General features: G+C 49.0%; 1 protein-coding gene across 1 annotated transcript in view; it reads right to left on the bottom strand.

Annotated features, from left to right (window-relative positions):
* SRPX2 (sushi repeat containing protein X-linked 2) overlaps positions 1-19570 on the bottom strand; it is a gene marked incomplete at its 3' end in the record, with an annotated part of 20256 nt that extends 686 nt beyond the window's left edge. Inside the window, 4 exon segments of the mRNA XM_056553110.1 lie at positions 8167-8288; positions 8438-8564; positions 19009-19185; positions 19267-19570. Of these exon segments, the coding sequence (XP_056409085.1) occupies positions 8167-8288; positions 8438-8564; positions 19009-19185; positions 19267-19570 (730 nt within the window).
* Between the last annotated feature and the right edge of the window lie 475 nt (positions 19571-20045).

Genomic DNA, 20045 nt, shown 5'->3' with positions numbered 1-20045 from the left:
CCATCTACAGGGTGTCACTATACAGAGAGCGCCATCTACAGGATCTCACTATACAGAGAGCACCATCTACAGGGAGTCACTATACAGAGAGCGTCATCTACAGGGTCTCACTATACAGAGACCGTCATCTACAGGGTCTCACTATACAGAGAGCGCCATGTACAGGGTGTCACTATACAGAGAGCGCCATCTACAGGGAGTCACTATACAGAGAGCGCCATCTACAGGGTGTCACTATACAGAGAGCGCCATCTACAGGGAGTCACTATACAGAGAGCGTCATCTACAGGGTGTCACTATACAGAGAGCGCCATCTACAGGGTGTCACTATACAGAGAGCGCCATCTACAGGGAGTCACTATACAGAGAGCGCCATCTACAGGGAGTCACTATACAGAGAGCGCCATCTACAGGGAGTCACTATACAGAGAGCACCATCTACAGGGTGTCACTATACAGAGAGCGCCATCTACAGGGTGTCACTATACAGAGAGTGCCATCTACAGGGTGTCACTATACAGAGAGCGCCATCTACAGGGTCTCACTATACAGAGAGCACCATCTACAGGGTGTCACTATACAGAGAGCGCCATCTACAGGGTCTCACTATACAGAGAGCGCCATCTACAGGGTGTCACTATACAGAGAGCACCATCTACAGGATCTCACTATATAGAGACCGTCATCTACAGGATCTCACTATACAGAGACCGTCATCTACAGGGTGTCACTATACAGAGAGCGCCATCTACAGGGTCTCACTATACAGAGAGCACCATCTACAGGGTCTCACTATACAGAGAGCGTCATCTACAGGGTCTCACTATACAGAGAGCGTCATCTACAGGGTGTCACTATACAGAGACCGTCATCTACAGGATCTCACTATACAGAGACCGTCATCTACAGGATCTCACTATACAGAGAGCGTCATCTACAGGGTCTCACTATACAGAGAGCGCCATCTACAGGGTGTCACTATACAGAGAGCGCCATCTACAGGGAGTCACTATACAGAGAGCGCCATCTACAGGGTCTCACTATATAGAGAGCACCATCTACAGGGTCTCACTATACAGAGACCGTCATCTACAGGATCTCACTATACAGAGACCGTCATCTACAGGGTGTCACTATACAGAGAGCGCCATCTACAGGGTGTCACTATACAGAGAGCGCCATCTACAGGGTCTCACTATACAGAGAGCGCCATCTACAGGGTCTCACTATACAGAGAGCGTCATCTACAGGGTCTCACTATACAGAGAGCGTCATCTACAGGGTGTCACTATACAGAGACCGTCATCTACAGGATCTCACTATACAGAGAGCGCCATCTACAGGGTCTCACTATACAGAGAGCGCCATCTACAGGGTCTCACTATACAGAGAGCACCATCTACAGGGTGTCACTATACAGAGAGCGCCATCTACAGGGTCTCACTATACAGAGACCGTCATCTACAGGATCTCACTATACAGAGACCGTCATCTACAGGGTCTCACTATACAGAGAGCGCCATCTACAGGGTCTCATTATACAGAGAGCGCCATCTACAGGGTGTCACTATACAGAGAGCGCCATCTACAGGGTGTCACTATACAGAGACCGTCATCTACAGGGTCTCACTATACAGAGAGCGCCATCTACAGGATCTCACTATACAGAGAGCGCCATCTACAGGGTGTCACTATACAGAGAGCGCCATCTACAGGATCTCACTATACAGAGAGCGCCATCTACAGGGTGTCACTATACAGAGAGCGCCATCTACAGGGTCTCACTATACAGAGAGCGCCATCTACAGGGTCTCACTATACAGAGAGCACCATCTACAGGGTGTCACTATACAGAGAGCGCCATCTACAGGGTCTCACTATACAGAGACCGTCATCTACAGGATCTCACTATACAGAGACCGTCATCTACAGGGTCTCACTATACAGAGAGCGCCATCTACAGGGTCTCATTATACAGAGAGCGCCATCTACAGGGTGTCACTATACAGAGAGCGCCATCTACAGGGTCTCATTATACAGAGAGCGCCATCTACAGGATCTCACTATACAGAGAGCACCATCTACAGGGTCTCATTATACAGAGAGCGCCATCTACAGGGTGTCACTATACAGAGAGCGCCATCTACAGGGTGTCACTATACAGAGACCGTCATCTACAGGGTCTCACTATACAGAGAGCGCCATCTACAGGATCTCACTATACAGAGAGCGCCATCTACAGGGTGTCACTATACAGAGAGCGCCATCTACAGGATCTCACTATACAGAGAGCGCCATCTACAGGGTGTCACTATACAGAGAGCGCCATCTACAGGGTCTCACTATACAGAGAGCGCCATCTACAGGATCTCACTATACAGAGAGCGCCATCTACAGGGTCTCACTATACAGAGAGCGTCATCTACAGGGTGTCACTATACAGAGACCGTCATCTACAGGGTGTCACTATACAGAGACCGTCATCTACAGGGTGTCACTATACAGAGAGCGCCATCTACAGGGTGTCACTATACAGAGAGCGCCATCTACAGGGTCTCACTATACAGAGACCGTCATCTACAGGGTGTCACTATACAGAGAGCGCCATCTACAGGGTGTCACTATACAGAGACCGCCATCTACAGGGTCTCACTATACAGAGAGCGCCATCTACAGGGTCTCACTATACAGAGAGCGCCATCTACAGGGTCTCACTATACAGAGAGCACCATCTACAGGGTGTCACTATACAGAGAGCGCCATCTACAGGGAGTCACTATACAGAGAGCGCCATCTACAGGGAGTCACTATACAGAGAGCGCCATCTACAGGGAGTCACTATACAGAGAGCGTCATCTACAGGGTCTCACTATACAGAGACCGTCATCTACAGGGTCTCACTATACAGAGAGCGTCATCTACAGGGAGTCACTATACAGAGAGCGCCATCTACAGGGTGTCACTATACAGAGAGCGCCATCTACAGGGTGTCACTATACAGAGAGCGCCATCTACAGGGAGTCACTATACAGAGAGCGTCATCTACAGGGTGTCACTATACAGAGAGCGCCATCTACAGGGTGTCACTATACAGAGAGCGCCATCTACAGGGTGTCACTATACAGAGAGCGCCATCTACAGGGTGTCACTATACAGAGAGCACCATCTACAGGGTCTCACTATACAGAGAGCACCATCTACAGGGTGTCACTATACAGAGAGCGCCATCTACAGGGTCTCACTATACAGAGAGCGCCATCTACAGGGTGTCACTATACAGAGAGCGCCATCTACAGGGTGTCACTATACAGAGAGCGCCATCTACAGGGAGTCACTATACAGAGAGCGCCATCTACAGGGAGTCACTATACAGAGAGCACCATCTACAGGGTGTCACTATACAGAGAGCGCCATCTACAGGGTGTCACTATACAGAGAGCGCCATCTACAGGGTGTCACTATACAGAGAGCGCCATCTACAGGGTCTCACTATACAGAGAGCACCATCTACAGGGTGTCACTATACAGAGAGCGCCATCTACAGGGTCTCACTATACAGAGAGCGCCATCTACAGGGTGTCACTATACAGAGAGCACCATCTACAGGATCTCACTATATAGAGAGCGCCATCTACAGGATCTCACTATACAGAGAGCGCCATCTACAGGGTCTCACTATACAAAGACCGTCATCTACAGGATCTCACTATACAGAGACCGTCATCTACAGGGTGTCACTATACAGAGAGCGCCATCTACAGGGTCTCACTATACAGAGAGCGCCATCTACAGGGTCTCACTATACAGAGAGCGTCATCTACAGGGTCTCACTATACAGAGAGCCTCATCTACAGGGTGTCACTATACAGAGACCGTCATCTACAGGATCTCACTATACAGAGAGCACCATCTACAGGGTCTCACTATACAGAGACCGTCATCTACAGGATCTCACTATACAGAGACCGTCATCTACAGGGTGTCACTATACAGAGAGCGCCATCTACAGGGTGTCACTATACAGAGAGCGCCATCTACAGGGTCTCACTATACAGAGAGCGCCATCTACAGGGTCTCACTATACAGAGAGCGTCATCTACAGGGTCTCACTATACAGAGAGCGTCATCTACAGGGTGTCACTATACAGAGACCGTCATCTACAGGATCTCACTATACAGAGAGCGCCATCTACAGGGTCTCACTATACAGAGAGCGCCATCTACAGGGTCTCACTATACAGAGAGCACCATCTACAGGGTGTCACTATACAGAGAGCGCCATCTACAGGGTCTCACTATACAGAGACCGTCATCTACAGGATCTCACTATACAGAGACCGTCATCTACAGGGTCTCACTATACAGAGAGCGCCATCTACAGGGTCTCATTATACAGAGAGCGCCATCTACAGGGTGTCACTATACAGAGAGCGCCATCTACAGGGTGTCACTATACAGAGACCGTCATCTACAGGGTCTCACTATACAGAGAGCGCCATCTACAGGATCTCACTATACAGAGAGCGCCATCTACAGGGTGTCACTATACAGAGAGCGCCATCTACAGGATCTCACTATACAGAGAGCGCCATCTACAGGGTGTCACTATACAGAGAGCGCCATCTACAGGGTCTCACTATACAGAGAGCGCCATCTACAGGGTCTCACTATACAGAGAGCACCATCTACAGGGTGTCACTATACAGAGAGCGCCATCTACAGGGTCTCACTATACAGAGACCGTCATCTACAGGATCTCACTATACAGAGACCGTCATCTACAGGGTCTCATTATACAGAGAGCGCCATCTACAGGGTGTCACTATACAGAGAGCGCCATCTACAGGGTGTCACTATACAGAGACCGTCATCTACAGGGTCTCACTATACAGAGAGCGCCATCTACAGGATCTCACTATACAGAGAGCGCCATCTACAGGGTGTCACTATACAGAGAGCGCCATCTACAGGATCTCACTATACAGAGAGCGCCATCTACAGGGTGTCACTATACAGAGAGCGCCATCTACAGGGTCTCACTATACAGAGAGCGCCATCTACAGGATCTCACTATACAGAGAGCGCCATCTACAGGGTCTCACTATACAGAGAGCGTCATCTACAGGGTGTCACTATACAGAGACCGTCATCTACAGGGTGTCACTATACAGAGACCGTCATCTACAGGGTGTCACTATACAGAGAGCGCCATCTACAGGGTGTCACTATACAGAGAGCGCCATCTACAGGGTGTCACTATACAGAGACCGCCATCTACAGGGTCTCACTATACAGAGAGCGCCATCTACAGGGTCTCACTATACAGAGAGCGCCATCTACAGGGTCTCACTATACAGAGACCGCCATCTACAGGGTGTCACTATACAGAGAGCGCCATCTACAGGGAGTCACTATACAGAGAGCGCCATCTACAGGGTGTCACTATACAGAGAGCGCCATCTACAGGGAGTCACTATACAGAGAGCGCCATCTACAGGGTGTCACTATACAGAGAGCGTCATCTACAGGGTGTCACTATACAGAGAGCGTCATCTACAGGGTGTCACTATACAGAGACCGTCATCTACAGGGTCTCACTATACAGAGAGCGTCATCTACAGGGTCTCACTATACAGAGAGCGTCATCTACAGGGTGTCACTATACAGAGACCGCCATCTACAGGGTCTCACTATACAGAGAGCGCCATCTACAGGGTCTCACTATAAAGAGAGCGCCATCTACAGGGTCTCACTATACAGAGACCGCCATCTACAGGGTGTCACTATACAGAGAGCGCCATCTACAGGGTGTCACTATACAGAGAGCGTCATCTACAGGGTCTCACTATACAGAGACCGCCATCTACAGGGTCTCACTATACAGAGAGCGCCATCTACAGGGTCTCACTATACAGAGAGCGCCATCTACAGGGTGTCACTATACAGAGACCGCCATCTACAGGGTCTCACTATACAGAGAGCGCCATCTACAGGGTCTCACTATACAGAGAGCACCATCTACAGGGTCTCACTATACAGAGACCGCCATCTACAGGGTGTCACTATACAGAGAGCGCCATCTACAGGGAGTCACTATACAGAGAGCGCCATCTACAGGGTGTCACTATACAGAGAGCGCCATCTACAGGGAGTCACTATACAGAGAGCGCCATCTACAGGGTGTCACTATACAGAGAGCGTCATCTACAGGGTGTCACTATACAGAGAGCGTCATCTACAGGGTGTCACTATACAGAGACCGTCATCTACAGGGTCTCACTATACAGAGAGCGTCATCTACAGGGTCTCACTATACAGAGAGCGTCATCTACAGGGTGTCACTATACAGAGACCGCCATCTACAGGGTCTCACTATACAGAGAGCGCCATCTACAGGGTCTCACTATAAAGAGAGCGCCATCTACAGGGTCTCACTATACAGAGACCGCCATCTACAGGGTGTCACTATACAGAGAGCGCCATCTACAGGGTGTCACTATACAGAGAGCGTCATCTACAGGGTCTCACTATACAGAGACCGCCATCTACAGGGTCTCACTATACAGAGAGCGCCATCTACAGGGTCTCACTATACAGAGAGCGCCATCTACAGGGTGTCACTATACAGAGACCGCCATCTACAGGGTCTCACTATACAGAGAGCGCCATCTACAGGGTCTCACTATACAGAGAGCGCCATCTACAGGGAGTCACTATACAGAGAGCGCCATCTACAGGGTGTCACTATACAGAGAGCGCCATCTACAGGGAGTCACTATACAGAGAGCGTCATCTACAGGGTGTCACTATACAGAGAGCGCCATCTACAGGGTCTCACTATACAGAGAGCGCCATCTACAGGGAGTCACTATACAGAGAGCGCCATCTACAGGGTCTCACTATACAGAGAGCGCCATCTACAGGGTGTCACTATACAGAGAGCGCCATCTACAGGGTGTCACTATACAGAGAGCGCCATCTACAGGGTCTCACTATGCAGAGAGCGCCATCTACAGGGTCTCACTATACAGAGAGCGCCATCTACAGGATCTCACTATACAGAGAGCGCCATCTACAGGATCTCACTATACAGAGAGCGCCATCTACAGGATCTCACTATACAGAGAGCGCCATCTACAAGGTGTCACTATACAGAGAGCGTCATCTACAGGGTGTCACTATACAGAGAGCGCCATCTACAGGGTCTCACTATACAGAGAGCGTCATCTACAGGGTCTCACTATACAGAGAGCGCCATCTACAGGGTCTCACTATACAGAGAGCGCCATCTACAGGGAGTCACTATACAGAGACCGCCATCTACAGGGTGTCACTATACAGAGAGCGTCATCTACAGGGTGTCACTATACAGAGAGCGCCATCTACAGGGTCTCACTATACAGAGAGCGTCATCTACAGGGTCTCACTATACAGAGAGCGCCATCTACAGGGTCTCACTATACAGAGAGCGCCATCTACAGGGTGTCACTATACAGAGAGCGTCATCTACAGGGTGTCACTATACAGAGAGTGCCATGTACAGGGTGTCACTATACAGAGAGCGCCATGTACAGGGTGTCACTATACAGAGAGCGCCATGTACAGGGTCTCACTATACAGAGAGCGCCATGTACAGGGAGTCACTATACAGAGAGCGCCATCTACAGGGAGTCACTATACAGAGAGCGTCATCTACAGGGTCTCACTATACAGAGAGCGCCATCTACAGGGTGTCACTATACAGAGAGCGCCATCTACAGGGTCTCATTATACAGAGACCATCATCTACAGGATCTCACTATACAGAGAGCGCCATCTACAGGGTCTCACTATACAGAGAGCGCCATGTACAGGGTGTCACTATACAGAGAGCGTCATCTACAGGGTGTCACTATACAGAGAGCGCCATCTACAGGGTCTCACTATACAGAGAGCGCCATCTACAGGGTCTCACTATACAGAGAGCGCCATCTACAGGGTGTCACTATACAGAGAGCGCCATGTACAGGGTGTCACTATACAGAGAGCGCCATCTACAGGGTGTCACTATACAGAGAGCGCCATGTACAGGGTGTCACTATACAGAGAGCGCCATCTACAGGGTGTCACTATACAGAGAGCGCCATGTACAGGGTGTCACTATACAGAGAGCGCCATCTTTCTTACCTTGCACGTGCACTATGACCTTGCAGCTGGCGCGGTTCTTGGATTGGTCGTACGCCGTGTAGCGGATGACGCTTTCGCCTTCTTGGAGTTCGCTTCCCGGTTCGGGGCCCCTGCGATAAACTCTGGATACAAAGGGAACAGGTTACGTAACCATATGGCGGTATGTGATCCATCATGGCGGCTCATCGGAGGGTCGGTGAGGACACATGGGGATGGCCGCTGGGCTGGAATATTTGGGGGTATTTTATGACGCTGCTCGCGCTCCCCTCACCTCGTTATGACGCCATCAGCCGTGTCCCTCGCCGTCGGCCTCCCCCAGGACACCACAGCCGTCACCTTCCCTGGATCGGCAACTTTCACCCTAGAGGTCGGACACTGAATCTTTGGTGGATCAATATCTGATAGAAAGGAAGGAAACACCGGAGAGCGCCATCTACAGGGTGTCACTATACAGAGAGCACCATCTACAGGGTGTCACTATACAGAGAGCACCATCTACAGGGTGTCACTATACAGAGAGCGCCATCTACAGGGTGTCACTATACAGAGAGCGCCATCTACAGGGTGTCACTATACAGAGAGCACCATCTACAGGGTGTCACTATACAGAGAGCACCATCTACAGGGTGTCACTATACAGAGAGCACCATCTACAGGGTGTCACTATACAGAGAGCGCCATCTACAGGGTGTCACTATACAGAGAGCGCCATCTACAGGGTGTCACTATACAGAGAGCACCATCTACAGGGTGTCACTATATAGAGAGCGCCATCTACAGGGTCTCACTATACAGAGAGCACCATCTACAGGGTGTCACTATACAGAGACCGCCATCTACAGGGTGTCACTATACAGAGAGCACCATCTACAGGGTGTCACTATACAGAGACCGCCATCTACAGGGTCTCACTATACAGAGAGCGCCATCTACAGGATCTCACTATACAGAGAGCGCCATCTACAGGGTGTCACTATACAGAGAGCACCATCTACAGGGTGTCACTATACAGAGACCGCCATCTACAGGGTGTCACTATACAGAGAGCGCCATCTACAGGATCTCACTATACAGAGAGCGCCATCTACAGGGTGTCACTATACAGAGACCGCCATCTACAGGGTGTCACTATACAGAGAGCGCCATCTACAGGGTGTCACTATACAGAGAGCACCATCTACAGGGTCTCACTATACAGAGAGCGCCATCTACAGGGTCTCACTATACAGAGAGCGCCATCTACAGGATCTCACGATACAGAGAGCACCATCTACAGGGTCTCACTATACAGAGAGCGCCATCTACAGGGTGTCACTATACAGAGAGCACCATCTACAGGGTGTCACTATACAGAGAGCACCATCTACAGGGTGTCACTATACAGAGAGCACCATCTACAGGGTCTCACTATACAGAGAGCACCATCTACAGGGTGTCACTATACAGAGAGCACCATCTACAGGGTCTCACTATACAGAGAGCACCATCTACAGGGTGTCACTATACAGAGAGCACCATCTACAGGGTCTCACTATACAGAGAGCGTCATCTACAGGGTCTCATTATACAGAGAGCGCCATCTACAGGGTGTCACTATACAGAGACCGTCATCTACAGGGTCTCACTATACAGAGAGCACCATCTACAGGATCTCACTATACAGAGAGCGCCATCTACAGGATCTCACTATACAGAGAGCGCCATCTACAGGGTGTCACTATACAGAGAGCGCCATGTACAGGGTGTCACTATACAGAGAGCGTCATCTACAGGGTCTCACTATACAGAGAGCGCCATCTACAGGGTCTCACTATACAGAGACCGTCATCTACAGGGTCTCACTATACAGAGAGCGTCATCTACAGGGTCTTACTATACAGAGAGCACCATCTACAGGGTCTCACTATACAGAGAGCACCATCTACAGGATCTCACTATACAGAGAGCGCCATCTACAGGATCTCACTATACAGAGAGCGCCATCTACAGGGTCTCACTATACAGAGACCGTCATCTACAGGGTCTCACTATACAGAGAGCGTCATCTACAGGGTCTCACTATACAGAGAGCACCATCTACAGGGTGTCACTATACAGAGAGCGCCATCTACAGGGTGTCACTATACAGAGAGCACCATCTACAGGGTCTCACTATACAGAGAGCGCCATCTACAGGGTGTCACTATACAGAGAGCGCCATCTACAGGGTGTCACTATACAGAGACCGCCATCTACAGGATGTCACTATACAGAGACCGTCATCTACAGGGTCTCACTATACAGAGAGCACCATCTACAGGGTGTCACTATACAGAGACCGTCATCTACAGGGTGTCACTATACAGAGAGCACCATCTACAGGGTGTCACTATACAGAGAGCGCCATCTACAGGGTCTCACTATACAGAGAGCGCCATCTACAGGGTGTCACTATACAGAGAGCACCATCTACAGGGTCTCACTATACAGAGAGCACCATCTACAGGGTGTCACTATACAGAGAGCGTCATCTACAGGGTGTCACTATATAGAGAGCGCCATCTACAGGGTCTCACTATACAGAGAGCACCATCTACAGGGTGTCACTATACAGAGAGCGCCATCTACAGGGTGTCACTATACAGAGAGCGCCATCTACAGGGTGTCACTATACAGAGAGCGCCATCTACAGGGTGTCACTATACAGAGACCGCCATCTACAGGATCTCACTATACAGAGAGCGCCATCTACAGGGTCTCACTATACAGAGACCGTCATCTACAGGGTCTCACTATACAGAGAGCGCCATCTACAGGGTGTCACTATACAGAGAGCGCCATCTACAGGATCTCACTATACAGAGACCGCCATCTACAGGGTCTCACTATACAGAGACCGTCATCTACAGGATCTCACTATACAGAGAGCGCCATCTACAGGATCTCACTATACAGAGAGCGCCATCTACAGGGTGTCACTATACAGAGACCGCCATCTACAGGGTGTCACTATACAGAGAGCGCCATCTACAGGGTCTCACTATACAGAGAGCACCATCTACAGGGTGTCACTATACAGAGAGCACCATCTACAGGGTGTCACTATACAGAGAGCGCCATCTACAGGATCTCACTATACAGAGACCGCCATCTACAGGGTGTCACTATACAGAGAGCGCCATCTACAGGGTCTCACTATACAGAGAGCGCCATCTACAGGGTCTCACTATATAGAGAGCGTCATCTACAGGGTCTCACTATACAGAGAGCGCCATCTACAGGGTGTCACTATACAGAGACCGTCATCTACAGGGTCTCACTATACAGAGACCGCCATCTACAGGGTCTCACTATACAGAGACCGCCATCTACAGGGTGTCACTATACAGAGAGCGCCATCTACAGGGTCTCACTATACAGAGACCGTCATCTACAGGGAGTCACTATACAGAGACCGCCATCTACAGGGTGTCACTATACAGAGAGCGCCATCTACAGGGTGTCACTATACAGAGAGCACCATCTACAGGGTGTCACTATACAGAGACCGTCATCTACAGGGTCTCACTATACAGAGAGCGCCATCTACAGGGTGTCACTATACAGAGAGCGTCATCTACAGGGTGTCACTATACAGAGAGCGCCATCTACAGGGAGTCACTATACAGAGACCGTCATCTACAGGATCTCACTATACAGAGAGCGCCATCTACAGGATCTCACTATACAGAGAGCGCCATCTACAGGGTCTCACTATACAGAGAGCGCCATCTACAGGGTCTCACTATATAGAGAGCGTCATCTACAGGGTCTCACTATACAGAGAGCGCCATCTACAGGGTGTCACTATACAGAGACCGTCATCTACAGGGTCTCACTATACAGAGACCGCCATCTACAGGGTCTCACTATACAGAGACCGCCATCTACAGGGTGTCACTATACAGAGAGCGCCATCTACAGGGTCTCACTATACAGAGACCGTCATCTACAGGGAGTCACTATACAGAGACCGCCATCTACAGGGTGTCACTATACAGAGAGCGCCATCTACAGGGTGTCACTATACAGAGAGCACCATCTACAGGGTGTCACTATACAGAGACCGTCATCTACAGGGTCTCACTATACAGAGAGCGCCATCTACAGGGTGTCACTATACAGAGAGCGTCATCTACAGGGTGTCACTATACAGAGAGCGCCATCTACAGGGAGTCACTATACAGAGACCGTCATCTACAGGATCTCACTATACAGAGAGCGCCATCTACAGGATCTCACTATACAGAGAGCGTCATCTACAGGGTCTCACTATACAGAGACCGCCATCTACAGGATCTCACTATACAGAGACCGCCATCTACAGGGTCTCACTATACAGAGAGCGTCATCTACAGGGTCTCACTATACAGAGAGCGTCATCTACAGGGTCTCACTATACAGAGAGCGCCATCTACAGGGTGTCACTATACAGAGAGCGCCATCTACAGGGTCTCACTATACAGAGAGCGTCATCTACAGGGTGTCACTATACAGAGAGCGTCATCTACAGGGTCTCACTATACAGAGAGCGCCATCTACAGGGTGTCACTATACAGAGAGCGCCATCTACAGGGTGTCACTATACAGAGAGCGCCATCTACAGGGTCTCACTATACAGAGAGCGCCATCTACAGGGTGTCACTATACAGAGAGCGCCATCTACAGGGTGTCACTATACAGAGAGCGCCATCTACAGGGTCTCACTATACAGAGAGCGCCATCTACAGGGAGTCACTATACAGAGAGCGCCATCTACAGGGTCTCACTATACAGAGAGCGCCATCTACAGGGTGTCACTATACAGAGAGCACCATCTACAGGGTGTCACTATACAGAGAGCGTCATCTACAGGGTCTCACTATACAGAGAGCGCCATCTACAGGGTCTCACTATACAGAGAGCACCATCTACAGGGTGTCACTATACAGAGAGCGCCATCTACAGCGTGTCACTATACAGAGAGCGCCATCTACAGGGTGTCACTATACAGAGAGCGCCATCTACAGGGTGTCACTATACAGAGAGCGCCATCTACAGGGTCTCACTATACAGAGAGCGCCATCTACAGGGTGTCACTATACAGAGACCGCCATCTACAGGGTCTCACTATACAGAGAGCGCCATCTACAGGGTGTCACTATACAGAGAGCGCCATCTACAGGGAGTCACTATACAGAGAGCGCCATCTACAGGGTGTCACTATACAGAGAGCGCCATCTACAGGGTGTCACTATACAGAGAGCGCCATCTACAGGGTGTCACTATACAGAGAGCGCCATCTACAGGGTGTCACTATACAGAGAGCGCCATCTACAGGGTCTCACTATACAGAGACCGCCATCTACAGGGTCTCACTATACAGAGAGCACCATCTACAGGGTGTCACTATACAGAGAGCGTCATCTACAGGGTCTCACTATACAGAGAGCGCCATCTACAGGGTCTCACTATACAGAGACCGTCATCTACAGGGTGTCACTATACAGAGAGCACCATCTACAGGATCTCACTATATAGAGACCGCCATCTACAGGGTCTCACTATACAAAGACCGTCATCTACAGGATCTCACTATACAGAGAGCGCCATCTACAGGGTCTCACTATACAGAGACCGTCATCTACAGGGTCTCACTATACAGAGAGCGCCATCTACAGGGTGTCACTATACAGAGAGCGTCATCTACAGGGTGTCACTATACAGAGAGCACCATCTACAGGGTCTCACTATACAGAGACCGTCATCTACAGGGTCTCACTATACAGAGAGCGCCATCTACAGGGTGTCACTATACAGAGAGCGCCATCTACAGGGTCTCACTATACAGAGACCGCCATCTACAGGGTCTCACTATACAGAGAGCACCATCTACAGGGTGTCACTATACAGAGAGCGTCATCTACAGGGTCTCACTATACAGAGAGCGCCATCTACAGGGTCTCACTATACAGAGACCGTCATCTACAGGGTGTCACTATACAGAGAGCACCATCTACAGGATCTCACTATATAGAGACCGTCATCTACAGGATCTCACTATACAGAGACCGCCATCTACAGGGTGTCACTATACAGAGACCGCCATCTACAGGGTCTCACTATACAAAGACCGTCATCTACAGGATCTCACTATACAGAGAGCGCCATCTACAGGGTCTCACTATACAGAGACCGTCATCTACAGGGTCTCACTATACAGAGACCGTCATCTACAGGATCTCACTATACAAAGACCGCCATCTACAGGGTGTCACTATACAGAGAGCGCCATCTACAGGGCATCATGGCGGCCACAACGGGAGTGGACTGCTGCCAGGAACCTCTCCATGACCCCCATACATTCAGTCATGACCCCCATAGATGGTCCCCACATGGACCGTATTTTGGTCATCCTGGCAATGGCCACAATATAATCCAACATGCTGGGAGTTGTAGTTTTGCAACAGCTGGAGTCCCCCCTGGTTGGGAAACACTGACCTATACTATATACTACTATATAGTCCAACATGCTGGGAGTTGTAGTTTTGCAACAGCTGGATGCTCCCCTGGTTGGGAAACACTGACCTATACTATATACTACTATATAATCCAACATGCTGGGAGTTGTAGTTTTGCAACAGCTGGAGTCCCCCCTGGTTGGGAAACACTGACCTATACTATATACTACTATATAATCCAACATGCTGGGAGTTGTAGTTTTGCAACAGCTGGAGGCACCCCTGGTTGGAAAACACTGACCTATACTGTATACTACTATATAGTCCAACATGCTGGGAGTTGTAGTTTTGCAACAGCTGGAGGCTCCCCTGGTTGGGAAATACTGACCTATACTATATACTACTATATAATCCAACATGCTGGGAGTTGTAGTTTTGCAACAGCTGGAGGCTCCCCTGGTTTGGAAACACTGACCTATACTATATACTACTATATAATCCAACATGCTGGGAGTTGTAGTTTTGCAACAGCTGGAGGCTCCCCTGGTTGGGAAACACTGACCTATACTATATACTACTATATAATCCAACATGCTGGGAGTTGTAGTTTTGCAACAGCTGGAGGCTCCCCTGGTTGGGAAACACTGACCTATACTATATACTACTATATAGTCCAACATGCTGGGAGTTGTAGTTTTGCAACAGCTGGAGGCTCCCCTGGTTTGGAAACACTGACCTATACTATATACTACTATATAGTCCAACATGCTGGGAGTTGTAGTTTTGCAACAGCTGGATGCTCCCCTGGTTGGGAAACACTGACCTATACTATATACTATTATATAGTCCAACATTCTGGGAGTTGTAGTTTTGCAACAGCTGGAGTCCCCCCTGGTTGGGAAACACTGATCTATACTATATACTACTATATAGTCCAACATGCTGGGAGTTGTAGTTTTGCAACAGCTGGAGGCACCCCTGGTTGGGAAACACTGACCTATACTATATACTACTATATAATCCAACATGCTGGGAGTTGTAGTTTTGCAACAGCTGGAGGCTCCCCTGGTTTGGAAACACTGACCTATACTATATACTACTATATAATCCAACATGCTGGGAGTTGTAGTTTTGCAACAGCTGGAGGCTCCCCTGGTTGGGAAACACTGACCTATACTATATACTACTATATAATCCAACATGCTGGGAGTTGTAGTTTTGCAACAGCTGGAGTCCCCCCTGGTTGGGAAACACTGACCTATACTATATACTACTATATAGTCCAACATGCTGGGAGTTGTAGTTTTGCAACAGCTGGAGTCCCCCCTGGTTGGGAAACACTGACCTATACTATATACTACTATATAGTCCAACATGCTGGGAGTTGTAGTTTTGCAACAGCTGGAGTCCCCCCTGGTTGGGAAACACTGACCTATACTATATACTACTATATAGTCCAACATGCTGGGAGTTGTAGTTTTGCAACAGCTGGAGGCTCCCCTGGTTTGGAAACACTGACCTATACTATATACTACTATATAATCCAACATGCTGGGAGTTGTAGTTTTGCAACAGCTGGAGGCTCCCCTGGTTGGGAAACACTGACCTATACTATATACTACTATATAGTCCAACATGCTGGGAGTTGTAGTTTTGCAACAGCTGGAGGCTCCCCTGGTTGGGAAACACTGACCTATACTATATACTACTATATAATCCAACATGCTGGGAGTTGTAGTTTTGCAACAGCTGGATGCTCCCCTGGTTGGGAAACACTGACCTATACTATATACTACTATATAGTCCAACATGCTGGGAGTTGTAGTTTTGCAACAGCTGGAGGCTCCCCTGGTTTGGAAACACTGACCTATACTATATACTACTATATAGTCCAACATGCTGGGAGTTGTAGTTTTGCAACAGCTGGAGTCCCCCCTGGTTGGGAAACACTGACCTATACTATATACTACTATATAGTCCAACATGCTGGGAGTTGTAGTTTTGCAACAGCTGGAGGCTCCCCTGGTTTGGAAACACTGACCTATACTATATACTATTATATAGTCCAACATTCTGGGAGTTGTAGTTTTGCAACAGCTGGAGTCCCCCCTGGTTGGGAAACACTGATCTATACTATATACTACTATATAGTCCAACATGCTGGGAGTTGTAGTTTTGCAACAGCTGGAGGCACCCCTGGTTGGGAAACACTGACCTATACTATATACTACTATATAATCCAACATGCTGGGAGTTGTAGTTTTGCAACAGCTGGAGTCCCCCCTGGTTGGGAAACACTGACCTATACTATATACTACTATATAGTCCAACATGCTGGGAGTTGTAGTTTTGCAACAGCTGGAGGCTCCCCTGGTTGGGAAACACTGACCTATACTATATACTACTATATAATCCAACATGCTGGGAGTTGTAGTTTTGCAACAGCTGGAGTCCCCCCTGGTTGGGAAACACTGACCTATACTATATACTACTATATAGTCCAACATGCTGGGAGTTGTAGTTTTGCAACAGCTGGAGGCTCCCCTGGTTGGGAAACACTGACCTATACTATATACTACTATATAGTCCAACATGCTGGGAGTTGTAGTTTTGCAACAGCTGAAGGCTCCCCTGGTTGGGAAACACTGACCTATACTATATACTACTATATAGTCCAACATGCTGGGAGTTGTAGTTTTGCAACAGCTGGAGGCTCCCCTGGTTTGGAAACACTGACCTATACTATATACTACTATATAGTCCAACATGCTGGGAGTTGTAGTTTTGCAACAGCTGGATGCTCCCCTGGTTGGGAAACACTGACCTATACTATATACTACTATATAGTCCAACATGCTGGGAGTTGTAGTTTTGCAACAGCTGGAGGCTCCCCTGGTTTGGAAACACTGACCCATACTATATACTACTATATAATCCAACATGCTGGGAGTTGTAGTTTTGCAACAGCTGGAGGCTCCCCTGGTTTGGAAACACTGACCTATACTATATACTACTATATAATCCAACATGCTGGGAGTTGTAGTTTTGCAACAGCTGGAGTCCCCCCTGGTTTGGAAACACTGACCTATACTATATACTATTATATAGTCCAACATTCTGGGAGTTGTAGTTTTGCAACAGCTGGAGTCCCCCCTGGTTGGGAAACACTGACCTATACTATATACTACTATATAGTCCAACATGCTGGGAGTTGTAGTTTTGCAACAGCTGGAGTCCCCCCTGGTTGGGAAACACTGACCTATACTATATACTACTATATAATCCAACATGCTGGGAGTTGTAGTTTTGCAACAGCTGGAGGCTCCCCTGGTTGGGAAACACTGACCTATACTATATACTACTATATAGTCCAACATGCTGGGAGTTGTAGTTTTGCAACAGCTGGAGGCTCCCCTGGTTGGGAAACACTGACCTATACTATATACTACTATATAATCCAACATGCTGGGAGTTGTAGTTTTGCAACAGCTGGAGTCCCCCCTGGTTGGGAAACACTGACCTATACTATATACTACTATATAGTCCAACATGCTGGGAGTTGTAGTTTTGCAACAGCTGGAGGCTCCCCTGGTTGGGAAACACTGACCTATACTATATACTACTATATAATCCAACATGCTGGGAGTTGTAGTTTTCTTTTGGGGCAGCTGTTGAGCCACAGGCTGTATCAGGGCATGCTGGGAGTTGTAGTTTTCTTTTGGGGCAGCTGTTGAGCCACAGGCTGTATCAGGGCATGCTGGGAGTTGTAGTTTTCTTTTGGGGCAGCTGTTGAGCCACAGGCTGTATCAGGGCATGCTGGGAGTTGTAGTTTTCATTTGGGGCAGCTGTTGAGCCACAGGCTGTATCAGGGCATGCTGGGAGTTGTAGTTTTCTTTTGGGGCAGCTGTTGAGCCACAGGCTGTATCAGGGCATGCTGGGAGTTGTAGTTTTCTTTTGGGGCAGCTGTTGAGCCACAGGCTGTATCAGGGCATGCTGGGAGTTGTAGTTTTCTTTTGGGGCAGCTGTTGAGCCACAGGCTGTATCAGGGCATGCTGGGAGTTGTAGTTTTCTTTTGGGGCAGCTGTTGAGCCACAGGCTGTATCAGGGCATGCTGGGAGTTGTAGTTTTCTTTTGGGGCAGCTGTTGAGCCACAGGCTGTATCAGGGCATGCTGGGAGTTGTAGTTAATAACTAACTGCAACTTTCAAATGTGATTAAAAAAAAAGCGATCAAATAGTCCCATGAAAATGGTAAAACCTGCAGATTAGGGGGATGGGCAGAAAATGGCGTCATACAGAAATAATAAAGGACGCAACGTCCCCGCATAACTGTATCCTGTGATGTCACGCATACATAATTAATTATGCCTCAGTATGTAAATTTACCTACACAGAAGGGTTCTCCCCCGCTCCAGAGCCCGTCCTCCATGCAGACGCGGTTGCGATCGCCCTCGATCTGATATCCTGGAGAGCAGGTGTAATGGCAGCGCGAGCCCTCGTAGACGCCGGACGTGCACTGGAGCGCCCCGTAGGGGATCGGCGGTAACACGTGACATCGGATCCCTGGAAGAAATGATAAGACATAAAACAATAGTGAATAACAGAAGATAGAATGGCGCAGCATCGGATTATACCGTCACTTACGTCTGCAGTGCGCTGATCCGGACCAGCGGCGGTTCTGTAAACAGCGGACGGAGCTCTGACCAATCAGCTGGAATCCCTGATCACATGACAAACTGCACCTGGTCCCAAGCGTACTGCGATAGCCCCCGCCGCGGGGTGAGTAACACGTGACCTCCCCATCCGCCATCTTTAGGTCATAACACCAGCGAACAACTAAAGAGAAAACGGAGAAAATCCAGGAGAATGACTGCAGCGCGCAGCTCGTATACACGTCGTCTCCTGACCATTCACTGACATTCAGCCCCACCCCGAGCTGTGATGTCATAACTCCTCCCCCTCACCCTGAACTGTGATGTCATAACCACTCCCCCTGTCCCTGAACTGTGATGTCATAACTCCTCACCCTCACCCTGAACTGTGATGTCATAACTCCTCACCCTGAACTGTGATGTCATAACCCCTCCCCCCTCACCCTGTCCCTGAACTGTGATGTCATAACTCCTCACCCTGTCCCTGAACTGTGATGTCATAACTCCTCCCCTTCACCCTGAACTGTGATGTCATAACTCCTCACCCTCACCCTGAACTGTGATGTCATAACCCCTCCCCCTGTCCCTGAACTGTGATGTCATAACTCCTCACCCTCACCCTGTCCCTGAACTGTGATGTCATATCTCCTCACCCTGTCCCTGAACTGTGATGTCATAACTCCTCCCCCTCACCCTGAACTGTGATGTCATAACTCCTCCCCCTCACTCTGAACTGTGATGTCATAACTTCTCACCCTCACCCTGAACTGT

The sequence above is a fragment of the Hyla sarda genome, unplaced genomic scaffold (genome assembly GCF_029499605.1).
Source record: "Hyla sarda isolate aHylSar1 unplaced genomic scaffold, aHylSar1.hap1 scaffold_2376, whole genome shotgun sequence".
NCBI classification, from domain to species: domain Eukaryota; kingdom Metazoa; phylum Chordata; class Amphibia; order Anura; family Hylidae; genus Hyla; species Hyla sarda.
Note: the sequence above shows the minus strand (reverse complement) of the source record. Positions and strands in the feature narration are given on the sequence as shown.